Consider the following 18864-nt stretch of genomic DNA (forward strand, 5'->3'; position numbering starts at 1 on the left):
TCTTTCTTTACTTGTGTGCCCCCTTGTGGGAGTGTTTAATATTATAACTGTAGATACCTTTTATTGAGATTTATTAAAAAAAAATTCTCACGGGACTGAAAACGTTATAAATGCTTTATTCGGTTTGCGTAATGCGGAAACGGTAGGTCATATCCGCTAACGTTACAGAGTAAACTCAGCTTCTTAACGGCTGCTTCTCTCTCATGTGAAATGTTTTAACTTGTCGTGAAATATTTTGTCATCGACCGTTTGAGGTTCTCCGATATTTAGGCGGAGCATGAACGCATCTCGAATACGGCTGTTGAAGAAAGTAACGTTAGCCGGTCAGCCAGGCAGCTAGCTACCGCCGGTACCGGGAGGCGTACATTGTGAAACGCCCCTACACACACAGTCAGTATAGGAAAATGCTGCAGATCGGAGATGAAGTCACGCTTTACTCGGTTGTGTTCGTGTTGGTTCTGCTGGGAACCAGGAGCCCGGTGTGGACCACCGTCGTCACCGCCTCCCTCTACCTGTTCCTGGTGATGTTTCGGTTCCCCCAGGTGCCGGCCAGCCGAGCCCGGCAGGTGCTGCGACCGGCCAGAGGCGCCGCTGGCACCGGCGGGGTGTCGGTGGTCGCACACCGGGGTGGCGGGCACGATGCACCGGAGAACACTATAGCAGCCATCCGGGAGGTGAGACTGGGGGTAGAGGAGGTGGGGGGGATATTCTCCTTCTCATGCCCTAGGATGGTTTTCCTCACCCGCATTTTGTCGGGTGGTTGCCAGGGGTTACAAGGGACACACCCCACTACAAGAGTGACAGCTGCGGGAGATAGTAACGTTTCATGTCACCTGCTCATCCCTGACAAAACAAAGTAAATGTAAAATTCCTGTGAGGTGGCAAGGTGTTAAATTTTATATAGCTGCAGCTGCTCTTGCCATGATGCGGCTGTGTAAGAATATTCAGTTCAGCTATTGTCCCAAAGGGGAAATTCTCCTTGGTGCATAAAAACATGTAGACATAAATACATAAAAGTACATGAAACATAACAACAGCCACAGGTCAAGAGTCTAGAAGAAAATTCCTGATGGGGCAAGGTGTTAAATTTGTACTGTGAAAGGGGGTGAGAAGATCAGGGAGGAAGAGCTGATGATGTTATGGTCTTTCCTTTTTTTTTGTCAGTCCTCCAACATGGTGGCCTGTCCCTCATAACCACTAGCCTGGTGTCCAGCCCCTATGAATCGCAGTTTTCAGCACTCCTCAGCACGAATTTGCACAAATTTGCATGGCGATTCATAAGGAATGAATCGCCATGCAAATTCGAAGAGTGCTGAAAACTGATTCACAGGGGCTGGACACCAGGCCACATAACCACTGTCCAAACCACAGAACTGGAATGAACAGAATGGCCATATCTAATCAAATCAGCACTCTTGTCATTATATTTCTGTTGTCCAAATAGTAAGTGATAAATCTCTTTACTGTGATTCACTTGCATTGAAATGTCCTTACATGGAGCAGGCAAGCAGCATACAGTATGTGACTGTTTCAACAGTCTGTTATTGCTGCATTAGTGTGTGAAATTGGCTTCTAAATCATGTAGCCGCTCATTAGCCTCCTACCTGTGCAGAATGCCCTGCCTCCTGCTTGTATTTTCATAATTTTCCAACCCCAGTTTTCACTCTCTGACCAAGCCACAAAGTCAAAGGTCACTACATCTTCAGAAACAGATGATCACAAAAGTTTGGTGTTTTGTATTTACAGTTAGGGTTAATTATAATGTCTCAAGTGAGGTTAAAGCTAGGGTTCAGGTTCATAATCAATTTGTTAGGCGACGATTATGGCAAATTCTTGCTTTGCAGCTTGGCCAGAAACAAGAAACTCTCCGAAAAGATCATCCTTCCAACCCTCTCATCTATCCCCCCTTTTGCTAGGCCAGTAAGAACGGGGCGGGCGGCGTGGAGTTGGACCTTGAGTTCTCGTCGGACGGCGTTCCCATCCTGATGCACGATGAGACTGTGGACCAGACCACCAACGGGTCGGGACCGCTCAGCCAGATGAGCTTCTCTGAGCTGAGAAAACTGGACGCAGCGGCCAAACATCAACTCAGGTGAGAGGGAAAGAGAAGGTTCGATATGCAAACACAAGCAGACAGACAGACAGACAAAAGGAAAAGATGAGACGGAAGCAGCCTTGTTGCAAAATGTCCCAACAATATCAAACTTTTTTTTTGCCATCAAGGTGTGGCAGCAGGTAAGACGAGTCATGCTTCATTTCTGTGCTGACTGCTGGTCCAAGTATTGATGCTATAGGCTATTTTATTTTCCAGTGCCTTGTGATTAATGTGTTTGGTTGGAATGTGGCGTGATAGCCTGGCTACAGCGGCAGATCAGACTGCTGATATGCTGGTTTTATCTTTCAAACTATTAAATACTTTGTGCAATATTATAACCTGAGACTGAATAGATTGCTTTGGCGCTGTTTGATTGTTCTGTAGAACTATATAACACTCTTATCTTGGGTGTGTTGACTTGGTTACTCATTCTTGATGAATACTGGGGGGGCTTCCAAGCCATTTGTGATAAAACAAAAGTGAAATGATACCAAAAAAAACCATGATGCTAAAAATAAACACAGAAAGAAGAGATGCCAGTTGCTGATTTGTGCAGATGAGATAAAAAGAAAAGCACCCAAGGGGCTTCTAAAAACATCTCACTTCAAAACAAACAAAATGGTCACAAGAAATCAAGATGACAAGCAAAGACACAGCTAGATTAGATGGCAAAATCTAAATGACAGCAGAAACAACATGATGGAAAATGGGGAAAATGGTAGAACAACAATAAGTTGTCCATAAAATGCATCAGTGGACATTCAGTTAATGCTCGATCCAGAGCGACTGACAGTGAGTGTAACAGTGAACTTAATTTGTTAGATCACCAACGTTACAAGCAGCCAGTAGTAAGGAGTGCCAGGGTCAGAGCCGCAGTGCCCTTAATGAATGAATGGAAGATAAAAATACTAGGAAAAGACATAAGAAAAAGAACTAGAAAAAAATCTGTTTAGAAGATGTAGAAGGGAATTTTTGAAGATATGAGCAAATGAGACAGAGCCCAGGAGGAGTGTTCTCCTGACATTTATCACATGCATTTCATCATGATGCATGCACAAATGCAAAGGTGTGTGCAATGTCTTCTCCACTTAAGCAGACTGTTGTGTTGGTGATCTCAGAATTTAAGCTTATTCTATTATGCCATTTAAAGTCACTCTTCATCCGAGTCTGAACTAAATGCCTTAAATGTAATCTAACTGTAAAATGTCTAAACTGTCTTAGGAATATTGATGTCTTTGGAAAGCTGACATGTGCATCTGACTTTTATTGTCAGAGTGAGTGGCCGGAGATAGCACTGGAACATCTGTGTTGTTTACTATGAACCCCACCCCAACCCCCTCTCCTCCTCCTCCTCCTCCTCCTCCTTCTCCTCCAGGGAGAAGTTTGCAGGGGAGAAGGTCCCAACTCTTGAGGAGGCAGTGGAGGAATGCATCAAACTGCAGCTCACAATCTACTTTGATGTCAAAGGTCATCCAGACGAGGTGCAGCCAATCACAAGACTCGATAACTGGAGTCTGTTTGCCATACTTCTTGATTTAGTTGATTTAGTTGATTTATAGCAAGTCAGCGTTGCATATTGATCAGAAAAATGTCAGAGACAGGCTTGATCGCTTCTCATGTTGAGGAGCAGTGTTTTTCAGACAAAAATGTTTTCAAGACAAAAAAAAGCTGATGAAACAGTATTTTATTCCAGTATTTTGCATGGTGATATATTACCTCTTCATTAGACGTTTCTGTTATCTCTGCTCTAATTAGCTAACTTACTCATTCTATTGGGAAAATGCGACTTTATTATTTGTATCAGTTACAGGCTACTATAAGCTGAGCCAGAGACTTGTTGATGTTGAAAGTCGTAAATTACTTAATTCCCCTTTAACTGCCATTTCATTCTGCAATGTTAGCTAAAATATTTAATGGCTAGTCCTTCAGTATGCATCAGTGTGTCTTTAACCACTTAATGATTGACAAGTGGTCTGTTAATCAGCATATTTTAAGAGCAGTTAAAGGAATGCAGAGCTGTAGTGGTGGTCGTTGTTTCAGGCACTGATGTACTTGTTCAGGGCCCAGAGCAGTGTTTCTACAGTTACACAGCTGCTGGGCCCACCAACCAGTCTGAGAGGAACACACACAGAAACAAACACTCACACACACACACTGTAAACACACACGACTGATATACAACAGTCATGTGTCTCTCCTTCCCTCCCAGGCAGCTGCAGCCCTTAAAGACTTGTACAAGAAACATCCAGTTCTCTACAACAGCAGCATCGTCTGCTCCTTCGAGCCCAAAGTCATCTACAGGGTAAGAGGGGGCTTCCCAGGGTGCAAGGGGTTAATAGGAGTAAGCGTTACATGCTAAGGTCAGGGGTCACCAAATCACTGATGGAACTGGCACTGTATCGGTGTGTGTGCAGCTTCAAGAAACAAAGAAACAAGAAAAAGAAAGAAAACATAGGATTAAAACAGTGTAGCTTTTGGTCTCTTTTTCTCCCTCCCACTTTCTGATAGTTGACATACTGGTGAAATATGGGTCTACATACTGTGTGTCTCGTGTGTTGTATTTCCTGGTTAAATAAAGGTTAAATAAAAATAAAATTAAAAAAAATGTACGTGTGTTGAGCAGCAGTAACCAACATTTAGTCTCCGTCTCTGTTCAGATGAGGCAGAGCGACCCGGAAGTGGTCACAGCGTTGACCCACAGGCCGTGGAGCCTGAGCCGGTTCGGAGACGGCGCCCCGCGTTTCTCGTCGCTATGGAAACACTATTGGACGACGCTGCTGGACATGGCGCTAGACTGGGCGCACCATCACGTGCTGTGGAAGCTCTGCGGCGTCTCGGCCTTCCTGATCCAGAAGAACTTTGTCTCGCCGTGAGTTTGTCCAGCTGAAACCGTACACACTCATGCCTTTTCACAATTATTCTGTTATTTTAAATCTTGGAACTCACCAGTGTTTGTAGGGACTATAAAATTATCAATTTAATCAATATATTCCACAGAGCTAATACTTTTATTTTTGTTGTACTACACTCTTAAAAATGATGTGATGTCCCTGAAGAAACACGTGACTTTTCAACAAATCTGTAATTGTTTAGTGAGGGACAGTGCATCTTGTGTTATGTCAGGACAGCTTGTTAAAGATTACAGTTAATGCTAAATGTTTGAGGCAATATAAGGTGTTCTTATGTAAGCACGTATCCGATGAACCTTTGTTGAGACATAGTCAGTGTTGTCTGAGGTGACTGAGTCATCTGAGGTTGTTGTCATTTTTCACATTCTGCTAGAAGAAATGTTAAGAGCCTCGGTGGCGTCAGAAAATAGTTGCTTCATAAGACAAACGTAAAGGAAAAAAACACCGTCTACGGTCTGATAATCTCACACTGTTATATAGCGGCAATCTGTGATGCTCAATGCATTCCAGGAGTCATTTTGTGATGAATTGTTGATATTTTTGGTGTACCCACTTTCCCTCAACCTGCCTCATCTACTTCTACTTCAGTTAGTGATTTCCTACATTTCCCATTGCCCCTCAACAATCCCCAGAGAAAATGGCGGCTCTAGAAAGAAGCTCTTGCTCTTTGATTCTGAGGGACTGACACCAAAACCTGATGTTTACTGTTGATGTTTTAGATAGTTGAACATTTTAGTGCTGGTTATGTCAGGTAGGGCTGGGCGATATGGTTGAAATCAATATCATGATAATCATAAGGATTTTATATATCACGATATGTTTCATGTATGCAAAATCACATTAAATAATCAAATTAATGTTCATCTCATTGAACCGAATGGTAATGTTAGGTGTGATGTCAAACAAAACAGAAATATTCAAATAATATTCCTACTATACCTCATTTTATCAGAGTTTTTAAGTAAAATTTGCTTGTCATCATCAATTTAGACAGCAGAAATGTGTGTCACGATATCAAAATATCTTCATATCATCACTATATGATTCCACTGAAAGACGATAAACAATAATATTGAATTATCGCCCAGCCCTAACGTCAGGTTGTCTATGTTTGGCCAGTTATCCACAGGAATAAGTAAATACACACAATGGACCCAGAAATTCAACGTACCTCGCCAATAGCTGTTTTATAACTGTAATATGAAAGTGTTTTAGGGTGGATTCCACTAATATGGATGGTTCCATATTATATGGATTATAGCTTACTCTCACAGTGAGTTCTTTTCCCCATCTCAAACTGTGATTTATGTGCTTGCTAGCATAAAAGAGACATGCTAGTAGCAAGCCAAGTCAAACCTGTACTTGTCTGTACTGTACTAATCAAAAGCACTCCTACTTCAACAAATGGTACTGGCTCCTACCTTTAACATTGCTATCCTGCCCCCTGTCTGCAGGGACTATGTGCAGTACTGGGCCCAGCGGGGGGTGGAGGTGGTGTCCTGGACCGTCAACACGGCGGTGGAGAAACAGTACTACCAGGAGCTGCTGCAAGTCAACTACATCACCGACAGCCTCCTGGAGGACTGTGACCCCCATTACTGACGTCAGCACGCACCCAGGACATTATGTAAACACACACAAACACACACATTAAAAAGATTAAGCCCGTATTAATAGAACACTTCACTGTCTACCCATCATACCCAATCTTCGGCATCAGGTGCCATTTGGTAGAGGCTCTTACCCCAAGCACCTTCTAACATGGTTGTTCCTAGTGGGGATCAACCTGACTGACCTGATCCTGATTGGCAGTCTTTGTGCCACACTGTAGTTGCCCAAGTTTTATCCCAACTGAATCATTTCCAAAATATGGCTAAAATTTTCACAAACATTTCAGTACAATGTGTTGAAGTACATTGTTTGGACACCAGGCATCAGAAAACACACCTGTATCAAAGGTACTGTATTCACCAACTCAGGACTGCACTGATTGTTGCTCTTTTTTTCTTTTTTCTTTTTTTTTTTTTTTAAATTGGCCGTCTTTACTATCTTAATGTCTTCCAAAAACCTACACACTGCAATAACAGTCTTATGCCTTTTACTCAGTAGAGGCCTGTCCCAGAATATCTGCAGAGTGGATACAGATGAAGGGAGGCCATGCTGGAGGAGTGGCAACATTTTTTAATCGTTTTTTGTTGCCACTCCTCCAACATGGTGGTGGCGCGTGCCTCGTAACCACTAGTTATGCACTCTCTAAATATTCTGTCACAAATGTACAATAACTTTTCTTGGCGGCATTGGTGCAGACGTATCAACAAATTATATAGTAACACAGAATATAGTGACACACGGTGCAATGGTGCATACAGCATAGGACAAGCAATACAGTAGATTGGAATAAGGAAGTACGGAGTGTACGGAAATAAAGATGGTGTGAGATTGTATGAGGCTTTGTTCTCTAAGTGCAATAAAAGGGCAGGAATTTGTCTTGGTGGTCTTGGTACAGAGACTTGTTGACAACTTACCTAGTGAATACAATACATACTGACTCCTGGTACCAGAGCAGCAGGACCTCACATACATGAGCACCATGAGTAGACTTGTCCTAGTTGGTGTAAGACATGAACAGACTAGACAGACAGGCAGCGCTCTAGAATAAGGAAGAAAGGAAGGAAGGAAGGAAGGAAGGAAGCCTGTTTACTACCAGACTGCCATATCAGCAAGCTGTGAACGACTAAACGCCTCTGGATCCAAATATCGACCTCATCTGTATCTGCACTTGATCTGTCCTTTATTTTAGTGCAGTGGACAACTTTTAAAAGATATTAGAAACTTACATGCTAATCTTATACTTATCAACACAAATAAGGAAAAAATTGACTTATTTCCACTCTGGTCATTGGTTATAAAAACAGAAAACATACAATAAGAGGGGAGGGGGAAAAATGTTGTATAATCCAAAAACTTAAATCACCAACTATCCTTTAAAAAGCACCATCATTTTTCATTTTTTTGCTCTCATTTTGTAAAAAATATGTCACATTTTCAAATGATGGATATCATTTTGGAGTCAAACTTTTCACATTTTGATTTAATGAATCTGATTCTGTGTGAATTAGCCTATTTTCTGGCAGCTCCGTCGTCAGGAGAGGAACAACTGAGACAGTAGATTTGGGCCCTCAGGACACCAAAGTGATGGAGACAAAATGGAGACAACATATGCCGTTGAGTGGATGTTTTTTGTGTAAACATTTTTAGCCCTGGTTGGAATCGCACCCCTAACCCCATCAGTTTTTAGTGCCATGCTCTACTTTCTGAGCCACACAGCTCGACTGGTATTTTCACAAGTCCTGCACAGAGTCTGTGATCTCAGGTTTTGCCCCCTGAGTCCAGGAAATACTTTTGGCATCTGTGCTCCGAGCTCAAAGTGCATTCACCCAAATCACACACACACACACAATCAGGGGAAAAAACAATAAAATGGCTTAAAAATGGTGAACTCTGCTCCCTTTATTTTGGGCGTTAACACTAGAAAGGCTGATGAATTTTGGAGATTGAAGGGAGTTGTAACAGAAATTGACTCAAGGAAAGGTCATGAAGGAATGTGGAAGAGCAACATTTACCTTTAGAATCATAGTCATGTCTTAAATCTTTTAAGTCTCAATAACTTATCCTTGAATCTTCTGTAACAGTTGGTTCGGGTCACATGTCATGCTTTGTACCTCAAATTCCTTCTTTGTTCCAGCTGGTACTGACTATTAATACACTGAAACAAACAAGAGCCTCGCTCCTTGGCCTTGAAACAGAGTTAACTTGTAGCAGTGAAATGGTCAGTACAAGCTGCAACTGTGATAGTTATGTGAGGTACAAAGCAGACATGGGGAGTGACTTTGACTTGTAGGCTACTTTGATGACTTGAAGAGGTTTCTAAAATCTCAGCAAAAGATCTTGTGTTTGTGTAAATGACTTAGATTGAAAGTGATGAGATTTCTTCCAGCAGACGACTGAATTTGAATTCTGTTTTCTGAATTTGTATGGAATGATTGAATTTATTGAAGTTGAAACTGATTATAGAAATCAAACTCATGATGCTCCTACCAGTTTTTATCCTAGTAAAACCATATTGCATTGAAAAGTCCTAGATATTTTGTTTTCTTTAAGGTATAAGAGATGCCTCAGGACTGATTTAGGACTCAAGCAAAGTTGACTTGGTCACACCTCTGGTACAAAGCATATATGTATGCAATAAAGAAGCTACTGTTCAACACTTCGAACCAGAGCTGAGTCCTCTTTTCCTCAACAGGGACATTTTGAAAGCTGAGCTATTTTAATTTAAAATGAAAAGAAAATACAATCCAGCCATCAGTTGACCGCAGCTCGGCCTTTCTAGTGTTAATGACAAACCCAGTGGACTGTTGATCATTAGCCTCATGGCCCGGAGACTCGGGTTGTTGACCCAGATAGTGCAGATGCCCAGGGGAAGTGTCGGCGGGTATCACCTGGATAAGCCTGTCTGAGCCGCTTCATGTCACGGCTGATCTTCCGTTACAAAGCGAGTCTCCTCAGCTCACACCGCGGCCTGTCGCTCACGTGATTTGTACCCTAACCAAACAGACCTGTAGTAGCCTAATCCTATAATACATGTTATAGACGGATAGCCTACTATGAAAATATCAGCAAAATTATACGTTCTCATAGGAAAATTCAGTGATACCCAGTGGTGGAAAGAGTGCTAGAATGTCCTAGTGGAAGTATTGTTACTTTGCTGATATTTTACTTAAATAGTTCAAACTACTGCTGTAAAAATCTACTCAAGTAAAAGTAAAAAGCAGCTCATTTAAAATGTACTCAGAATAAAAGTTACTGAGTTACTTTTTAGAAAAGAGAACATTGTTAGCTGTGATCTTTCCCAGCGTTCAAACTAGAATCTTTTAATTGGAAAAAAATTGAAATTAAACACAAATGGCTCCACAGTGATTGATTCTTATGGAGAGCCACACATTTTGTACTCTGTAATGAATGTGATGTAAAATGAAGCGAAGTACAATTCTTCAGCAAAAATGTAGCCTAGAAGTAAAAGTAAAATAACTGACTTGAAAAAAGTCAGTACTCAAAAAGTACAAGTACACAAAAAAAGCTACACAATTACATTAACGTGAGTAATTTTAATTAGTTTGGTATGATAAGGTTATTATTTTTAATTTGAGCGCCACAGACACCTATAAGCCCCTAATGGAATATAGGAATGTAATAGTGGATTTTCGTTTGGATGTGTCCCTGTTATTATCTAACTATTAATTAGGTTTTAGGCAAATCTCCAAGGTCTACAGGAACACGAGCTCAGTTTGCACAGACTGAAATGTGCACGAGCTCCTGATAGCGCAGGTCTAGACTCTGACGTGTTGAATTAGTTGCGTAATGCCCGCAGTCTCAAATATTTGACTTCAGTTTTTAGCCTATTACTATAAACAAGCTTATCTATGTGCGCGTTTGGTTTAATGGGTGAAAGGTGAGCGGCGCTGTAATTCTGAAGGACGCCCCGCCTCCAAATCCCCTTGTGGGGGCGTGGTGTGACGTCACTCGGGGTTGCCCGGCGTGGAGCTGCTACGTCAAGACGGACCGGAGATAACCGGAGCAAGACCGGAAATCGGGAGATTTTGCCTTCAAAATAAAAGCGTAACATTTGTCTGTGGGGGAGGGAGAAGAATAAGTGTTGGGGTGTAGAGAACAATAAATTCCTATCAAAATACACAGTGGAATCGTTGGATTAAATATGGAGTCAAAAAAATGCTGTAAAATGGACATGGTACTTGGTCAAATGATGAATGTGTTCTACATAGGCTAGATGGGTAAATTTAAGGCAAAAAAAATACTATGTGATGACTTTAGAAATATGCAATTAAATATAGAAGGGTGTCTACTACTAATTAGTATCCTGCAGAATAAGATACGACTGAAATCCCCAGTGCTTTGTTCTTGATGTATATACTGGGCTCCCAAAAGTCAAAGCAGGCTTCTTACTGGTTATGGAAATTCTTGAATTGGACATTTTGGGAGGTGTAGCCTAATCCAGAGAAGGAAATTATACGCAATGTGATCAATTCTCTGAGGAAGTTGGGAAATATCAGGGAATTTTACACATGGATTACTTTACAGGAATTGTCTGTAACCAGAATGTATCTGACAGTTTGTTTCACACATTCAATACATTAGATCAGTGGTTCTCAATGTGGGGTCCGGGGACCACCAGGGGTCCCCAGCAAATTGATCAATTGTTAAACTTCACCATTATTTCATTTATAAGAAGTTAACACAATTAGAGAATGTAGAAGAATGACTGTTTTGATCATAGTTTCTCTGTTATCTCTCGACCTACAATACAGATAGTCATGGGATTCTGGACAAAATCATATCTAACAATAAAAATAGTCTTAGATTTGAGTCTGAGAGACAAAATCTCATCAAATGGGGGTCCATGGCTCTAATGTGGACTAAATTAGGGTCCTTGATATGAAAAAGGTTGAGAATCACTGCATTAGATGGTGGCGTTGAGTGTTTACGCCTTTAAGTATTTCCTGAGATGGAAAACGATGACAACCCCAAAAGGAATACAATTTTCTTTGACTCTGCTCTGACTTGGTGATGGATAGTCATGGAATTTTACATTAGAAAATTCAAACTTCCCCAGTCATATTTACCACTTTATTTTGGTAGTTCATGCGCAATCATGCCATAATTACAGTATTTCCAAGGCAGCTGCCAAACCAACTTGGGAAGATGTCTACTTTCCTGTAAAAGTCCATTTACTTTTAACCCATTAATAGTGGTGAAATTACTCTTAAAAGCTATATGGATGGTGCAGCGTGCAACCAACACATTTTCACCCATCATTATTTTATTTTGAAAACGCTGACCGGACGTCCCGCGTTTCACCCTCTCTAGCTTGACACCGGTCGAGCATGGTCGGTATCTGTCCTGATGAAACCAACGCGTGCGGTGCCCTTTACCCTGGCAGAAAGGTACTGTCAGTCCCGGAGCATCAGCGGAGGTGAGAGGACTGTGTTTCCGCTCAGGAGTGACATCGGACGGAAGGAGCGCAGCTCAGTGTCGGTGATCCCGGGCATGTGGAGCCGCTTTCTCCTTGGATGACCTACAGGCCACCTTCCGCAGGAGCAGCGGGCATCGGGTTATTAAAGCAAACACCTGCTGGTGAGGAGCGACGGCAGGGCACGGATTCATTACACCGGGCACCGAGTCAACAGTCAGCCGCTCGCTTCAGGCTTCAGGCCGACCGACCCGGGACCAGCTGACCTGGAAAAAAACACGCTGCAATATTATTATTTTTTCCATCGTGGCTGCGTCAGGAGGAGCGGACACAAGACTGGGGGATTGCATCAGTGTTTAATAACAGTTGACAGTGTGCACTTATCACCCGACAAAGTGACAAGACGGGCTTGTTTTGTTAATATACATATAGACACCACTGAAGTTTTGGGGTTCACATGATGTACACAATCACCAGAGGTCCCAGTAAACTTGTTACACAACGGAGGACAGGTGAGCAGCTACACAAACCAGTCACATATGATGCAATGTTGCACTGAGATGAATGACATGGGGGAAACTTGGGATTTCTGTATTATAAGGTGCAATATCTGCAATTTAAGTAGTCGACGTGAACCTACAGTATATAACCACTGGAATTATCTCTTTAGGTCCCACGCAACAGATTGAGAGTAAAACCAACGACTTGAAGCTTAAATCGACATCTTGGCTCACGTCAAAGTAAGTAGAAATCAGCTGTTTTCTGTCCTTGTTTAAAAAGAAAAATGCGTTTACAGGCTGCTGGGCAGCAGCATGGGCCCAAAATATCCAACACGTGCGCTGTGTGCGATCATGTAACGTCGCTGTGACTTTTAGGTAACATCACTAGATCCATTATCGGACACGGTTACAACACAGCTCTTGCTTTGAATTTTGTCGGCACAACAGCGAACCAGCCGCAGATTAATAATGTCAAAGTAGTTCTCGTTTGTTTATATAACCTACACCCGTTTTCACCAGGCCTGCCTTGGACAAAGTAGACAGAGCGACGTTGATTCCTGTCCGGGTGCATTTTTGACGGTTGAACTCCGACTGAGGTGACGCGACAACAACCGTTAACGTTAACTGTTAGCTTCTCAGCCCGGCGGTACCGTAACCATAACCGTGACCTTGGCAGGTTAGCTGTCGGCCTTGCTACCTGTGACCGTTTGTTTAGTGTCCGAGGCCGGCGGGTCGTTGACCGGGACCCGGCCTGCCGTGCTGGGGGTTTGGTCTTAAATGCCACAGTAGCATCGCTCTGGTTATCGTCCAGAAGAACCGTTTCAGAAAGGAAGATTAACGTTAGCCTAAAGCTTCCTTCAAGTGCTGTCGGAAATATCAACACCACACAGAGCAAACATCCACCTAAAACACTGTTTTAAAAAAACAGCTGTTGGCGATGTACGTTGCATTTCTGGGTCCATTTTGCTGTTTGGTGAATTTTCCTCATTCCCCTGGTAATCTGGCCAAAGGTAGATGGTGTGACGTCACGTAGAGATATTTACAGCGCAGCTACGATGGAGTTTGACGGCAGAAAAGTCCCAACTACCCAAAACATCAACAATAGATGTCAGGTTTTGGTGTCAGTCCCCCAGAATCAAAGAGAAAATGTTTCTTTCTAGACTCAACTAATTAGCATCAACAATCAAAGGGAGAAATCCATTGTAGAAGAGGCAGAGAGAGACCAGTTTCTCCACTGACAGCAGCCTCAATAGACCAGAATGCATTGCAGCCACAAGACATGTTGAATTTTTGAGTAAGCGGCATGACTCTTGCTTCTTCTCAACTGGAAAAAACTCTTGCTCAAGGCGTCTCACCATTAGCATTAATGTTAAGAAGCCCTCTGTCACCTCAGACTCAGCCGGTCTTCACTTATTTTGAGTTTCGAGACAATTGCATGGCTGTAAAAAGTGATTTGATTCAGGGGTTTCAAAATGCTAACAGTCCAGGAATTATGTCACATAGTTGTAGCTAACAGGCTGAACAGGCTGTATTGTACATTGTGAGTCTCCTTCCTGCAGTCAGTTTAGAAAGAGTTACAGAGTCGCTGTGCAGCTTTAACTTCATAGATTAAATATAAAGTGAAACAACTGTAAAATAGATACTAAAAAGATCATATTGTATTATGAAATGAGTTCCTTTTTAGATGGGTAGATATAAGATAAAAAAAAATAACATTTCATGACCAAAACTCCCCAAAAACAAACCAGAAAGGTTTACTTTCCATAAAAATTCCATTTCAGCCCTAAAAGCTAAAGACTAACCTGAGGTTATACAAGGACAGTACCTGGTGTGTCAACCAAAATCTGGCATCCAGCACAAGGTTAATGCAAAAGCCTATCAGCCAACTGAAGTTAACCAGCAACTGGCTATCAGGACTCAAAATGCTGATTTCCCTTACCTGTGATTTGTCAGCATGTTTCTTGCAGACAGAGTGAAATAAGCGGATGTATTTGCAAAGACGTAACCAAATCCCCTCTACTGCTTGGAGCCCAACTCTTGTATTTTGTTGTGATGTTGATTTATCCCCTAGTGAACAATTTCCCACCATGCTTTCTTTAACTAACCCCCTCTCTCTCTCTCTCTCTGAATTCTCCAGCTCTCCGCCTCCGAAGATCGTGTTCAACCGTCTGAACGGGAAGCGCTACCACACTGCAGCCGCGCAGAAGGCAGACGGCCCCGCGGAGGGATTCACTCCTGCACACGAAGAGAACGTCAGATTTGTCTATGAAGGTGAGGATGAGGCACACAGGATGGGATACAGGGTTAGTTTGAGATGTGTGGGACTCGACTGGTCACCGAGCGGGAAATTCATCCAGTAGAAGTTATCAGAAAGAGGGAGGCAGCACACAACATTACAGCATACATCACCAGTGAAACCTGTGACCCGCTGTCACCCCAAGGCTAAAGTTGTCACAGCCCCCTAGCAGTGACAAATGAGCGGTTGAAGGACTTGATGCACAGTGTGTGTGTGTGTGTGTGTGTGTGTGTGTGTGTGTGTGTGTGTGTGTGGTTCGATGCAGTCCCACTGAAGGGATTCACAAATGAGGATTAAGGTGGCACTGCATGAGGCCGTTAACCTCTTGAACTTTCCCCTTAAATTTCTCCTTTGAAGCGACGTAAGGGGAAAGTTCAAGAGGTTAAATTTCCCCTTACGTCACTTTGAAGTTACAAAGGAGTTTCTCCCGCACTGTACGACAAAGTCATATATACATATTCTGTGTCTACTTGTCCCAACGCTTCATGGAAGCTATATCACGCTTATATTGAGTGAAATATTCAAACCCAAGATGCCATTTGTTTACGGCTGCACCATTACATCAAATGGAAAAAAATCTAGATGTCTTGCACATCATTTTAGCCACATTTCTCTGTAATTCAGCATGACACATTTGGTATCTTTAGAAACCTTGGGATCCTGACTAGAATTTAAAATTAAAGTTTTGTGGGTTTGAACAAAGCTCGGCTCTCTAATGACAGACCCACCAGTGGGACAGGCAGGGTGCAAGAGGTTTTAAGAAACTGCTGCTGCCCATAGAGAGTGAGTCAGTGGAGAGAAGATTGCAAATAGTCACGAACGCACCAAGAATTCAGAAGAATCCGAGTGCACAAGTAGCGTTTCTGTCATGCCAGAATTACCCAGCATGCCTTTAGTGCTCGCTAATACTTTCATGCCCTGGTGAAAATGAATGACTCGCAGAGCTGAATCAGCATGAAGCAGCACCTATGTTACTCTTGGACGGCTGCCAGACAAGACCCTTTTGTGACCAGAGATTCAGTTTGGGAACAGCTGCCCGCCCAAAGAAAACCCCCGTCAGTCTCTCATGCAGCAGCCTTTATCTGCAAGTTGCTTTCAGATAAAAAAACACACACACACACACACACAGAAATGACTGTATTCTTCATATTTGACTTCCAAACACTAGCTGTAGGCTATATGCTGTACATACTCTAGGTTAATGGCCTGTAGCTGAAAGTGTAAGAGTGTGTGTGTGTGTGTGTGTGTGTGTGTGTTTTTGAGTTGAACACCCTTCCAAGGACCCAGAACCTTCAGTGTTATCTGCATGTGAAGCTGAAGGCCTTCGCTCAGGCTGATAAACACTCCGCCGGCCCGTCTGGCCTGCCTCCAAGGCCGCTGGGCTGCCTTATTTTCACTTGAGTTGTGCGTGCAAATTGACTTTATATTTACATTTTCCTACAAACGGAACATACTATGCAAAACTAGTCACTTAACCTCACGAGTCAGTGTGCCTGTGCGTTGTTGATTTGATGCAGCAGACACGTTTTTCATCGTTATCTTGTAGGAATGGGTAATTCAATATATCGCAATACAAAAATGTGACAATACGTATTGTGGGGCAGAAAAATGAATATTAGCTACATTTTATTCTGCTGTATTAATCATAAATGAGACGACTTGACCATCACAATTTCACAAGCTCTCCATCGAAATTATATTATTTGCACTTTTAAATTGTTGTTTACATTCTAGCAAGACAATGCCATCACTAGAAAGATTTGTGTCTCAAAAATAAACATAATTCTGCACAGTCAGACTTAATTGTCATTGAACTTTTATTTATTTATTACATCATATCGTGGTTGTATCGTCCCATCCCTATATAAATGTGTGTGTCGGGGATGTGATCAAAAACAAGAGGAGGGGGGAACAAGACCAGGAAAATGGCTTTGTCTCAAGAATTAAAAAAAAATCACACCCCTGTTGAGTGAAAATGCATTTATGTAAGCAAGTGTAGGCTATACTGTGTGTTTCTCTAACCCCGGTGTGTGTCTGTCCCTGTGCAGCGTGGCAGGAGGTGGAGCAGCAGCTGGGGGACGGGGCGGGGGCCGGCGGGGAGCCAGCCGGCACCCAGGGGCCCGTCCAGTACACCGAGAAGACCCCCAGTCCTGTGATGAAGAGTAAGCACCTCAGTCAGTCTCTCTCTCTCTCTTACACTGGGATGATTTCCTTGATTGACATACGATTCCCATTCATTCGTTTTCCTGCATGCTTTGCGTTCCTGTTCGCATCTGCCTCCATTTTGTTTTGCTAAAATACTCCAGAGAAGAATGGGAAGACGCTGTAAATCTGACTTTATGGCATCTAATCTCACTATACACACTTTTTTTTATGGCATCCTTGCACATAAAGTGTAACCCCCTGAACCCTCACACTGTAATTTAACCATGTTTTTTTGTTGTTTTTTTAATTGGTTATTTAAACAGTGAAACCTGAATGGCTGCTCTCATTTCTGTCTGTGAATCACATGCCAAGTGTCTTTTGTTCTCCGCTTTATCTGTAGCCAGAGGAAAAGTGTTGTAATAGTTAGTCGGCTTTAATTTTTAACTCGTCGCGTCTGAGAGAAACTGGCCGCTCTAGATAAACCCGCTCTGGCTGCTGATTGTACCCGTCCTGTCACGACTCGCCCACACCTGTCTGCTCCTGTTCCCTCTGTGGCTCTCTGTCCTCAAAGGTCATGGCAGGGTCTCTCAGGATTTACATAAAAACAAAATGTCTGATTTTTTTTTTTTTTTTTTTTAAATTAAAGAGGATCTGAGGCACTCTGTTGGGACCAACAAAAGTTAAAAGCCTTTATTTTATGTTTTGAATAGTTAAAAAAAACCCTTCATTTCACATCTGGAACAAGTTGGTCGTTTCAACTTGTTCCAGATGTGAAATGAAGGTTTTTAACTTTTGTTCATCACAACAGAGTTCCCCATATCCTATTTGATTTTTAATACATTGTTAGTATTTGTTGCAAAGAGCAGCTGTTGGTTGGTTTCTTCCTAATCTGGTTTCCCCCCCCCATGTTTGATTTTTAACTGTTGGTGGCACAGATCTAAATATCTCATAAATGTCCTCATGGGGAGAAAACATCAGATGTGCACCACAGAATTTCAGACACATATGTTGACTCTGTCATTTAGATTCTGTTAATTCAGTTTTGTGGTGTGTCAGCATGTCATTTTGACTTTTGAGATGAGATGTTTGTCGGCAGCTTGGGATTTCGTTTTAAGATTGCACTTTATTGATCCCCTAGGGGATAGAACTATGTGTAACTCTTCTGTTTGTCATTACATTTTATCAATTTTTTTGTGCCTTCCCTTCTATGCAACCATATAATGTGACAGTGAATTTATCACCCCTAGTGAATTAACAAAAACAAAATGCACAAATCACCATGTATTACCCATTAATACTTTGTCCCTGCTCTTCTCGTTCCGTCTCTCTGCAGACTTTGTGCCCATAGACCTGGAGGAGTGGTGGGCTCAGCGTTTCCTTGCCAACATTGCCAACCTGTCATGATTGGGTGAGGCTTTGGGCTGGGGGAGGAGGGGCCGGGTGGTGCAGAGCCTCTCAGGCCTCGTAGGTCCAGCGGCGATGGCATAAAGAGGGCGGAGATGAGCCGAGTCCGTCTCCAGGGGCGACGGGTCATACGCACCTCGGACTCTTTTGACGCCCTGCGCTTCACGCTGCTGTAGAGAACGCTGGGTGCGCAACACGTAAAAACGCCCCCCTCGCAACAACGGCCTGACTGTGAACTCTGACGGTGTCGACTCGACGTCGCGCTGCCAAGAAGGATCCCTCTCTCTACTTGAATGACCTGTCAGATAGAAGATCTGAGATTTTTCTTCCAAGTGTTTAAGAACATGCCTCCTTCCTCAAGTGTGCTCAGCTGTATGTATTTCTTGGCTGATCTTTGGATATAAAACTATTGAAGAGCAAAAAAAAAAAAAAAAGTAAAAAGTTTTTCCAAGATTTTCCTGTGTGCTGGA

General features: G+C 42.6%; 2 protein-coding genes across 4 annotated transcripts; both read left to right on the top strand.

Moving 5' to 3' along the window:
* Window positions 1-173: 173 nt before the first annotated feature.
* gde1 (glycerophosphodiester phosphodiesterase 1) lies at window positions 174-9256 on the top strand. 2 transcript variants are annotated; one of them, XM_071531194.1, is made up of 6 exons: window positions 174-674; window positions 1917-2092; window positions 3471-3576; window positions 4305-4397; window positions 4753-4964; window positions 6459-9256. In XM_071531194.1, exons 1-6 carry the CDS (start codon window positions 405-407, stop codon window positions 6604-6606), a joined length of 1005 nt encoding a protein of 334 aa, XP_071387295.1. In that variant the 5' UTR covers window positions 174-404; the 3' UTR covers window positions 6607-9256. The 2 variants fall into 2 exon arrangements, with proteins under 2 accessions (XP_071387295.1, XP_071387296.1); XM_071531195.1 differs by lacking the exon at window positions 4305-4397.
* Window positions 9257-11854: 2598 nt separating this feature from the next.
* Window positions 11855-18822, top strand: mcrip2 (MAPK regulated corepressor interacting protein 2). 2 transcript variants are annotated; one of them, XM_071531198.1, is made up of 5 exons: window positions 11855-12561; window positions 12720-12789; window positions 14687-14820; window positions 16894-17007; window positions 18324-18822. In XM_071531198.1, the coding sequence occupies exons 1-5, from the start codon at window positions 12507-12509 to the stop codon at window positions 18392-18394; spliced, it is 444 nt and encodes a 147-aa protein (XP_071387299.1). In that variant the 5' UTR covers window positions 11855-12506; the 3' UTR covers window positions 18395-18822. The 2 variants fall into 2 exon arrangements, with proteins under 2 accessions (XP_071387299.1, XP_071387301.1); XM_071531200.1 differs by lacking the exons at window positions 12720-12789; window positions 14687-14820.
* Window positions 18823-18864: the final 42 nt, after the last annotated feature.

The sequence above is a fragment of the Centroberyx affinis genome, unplaced genomic scaffold (genome assembly GCF_046629955.1).
Source record: "Centroberyx affinis isolate AG114_WGS23_722 - 3 ecotype Tasmania unplaced genomic scaffold, CSIRO-AGI_Caff_v1 ptg002053l_1, whole genome shotgun sequence".
NCBI lineage: Eukaryota > Metazoa > Chordata > Actinopteri > Beryciformes > Berycidae > Centroberyx > Centroberyx affinis.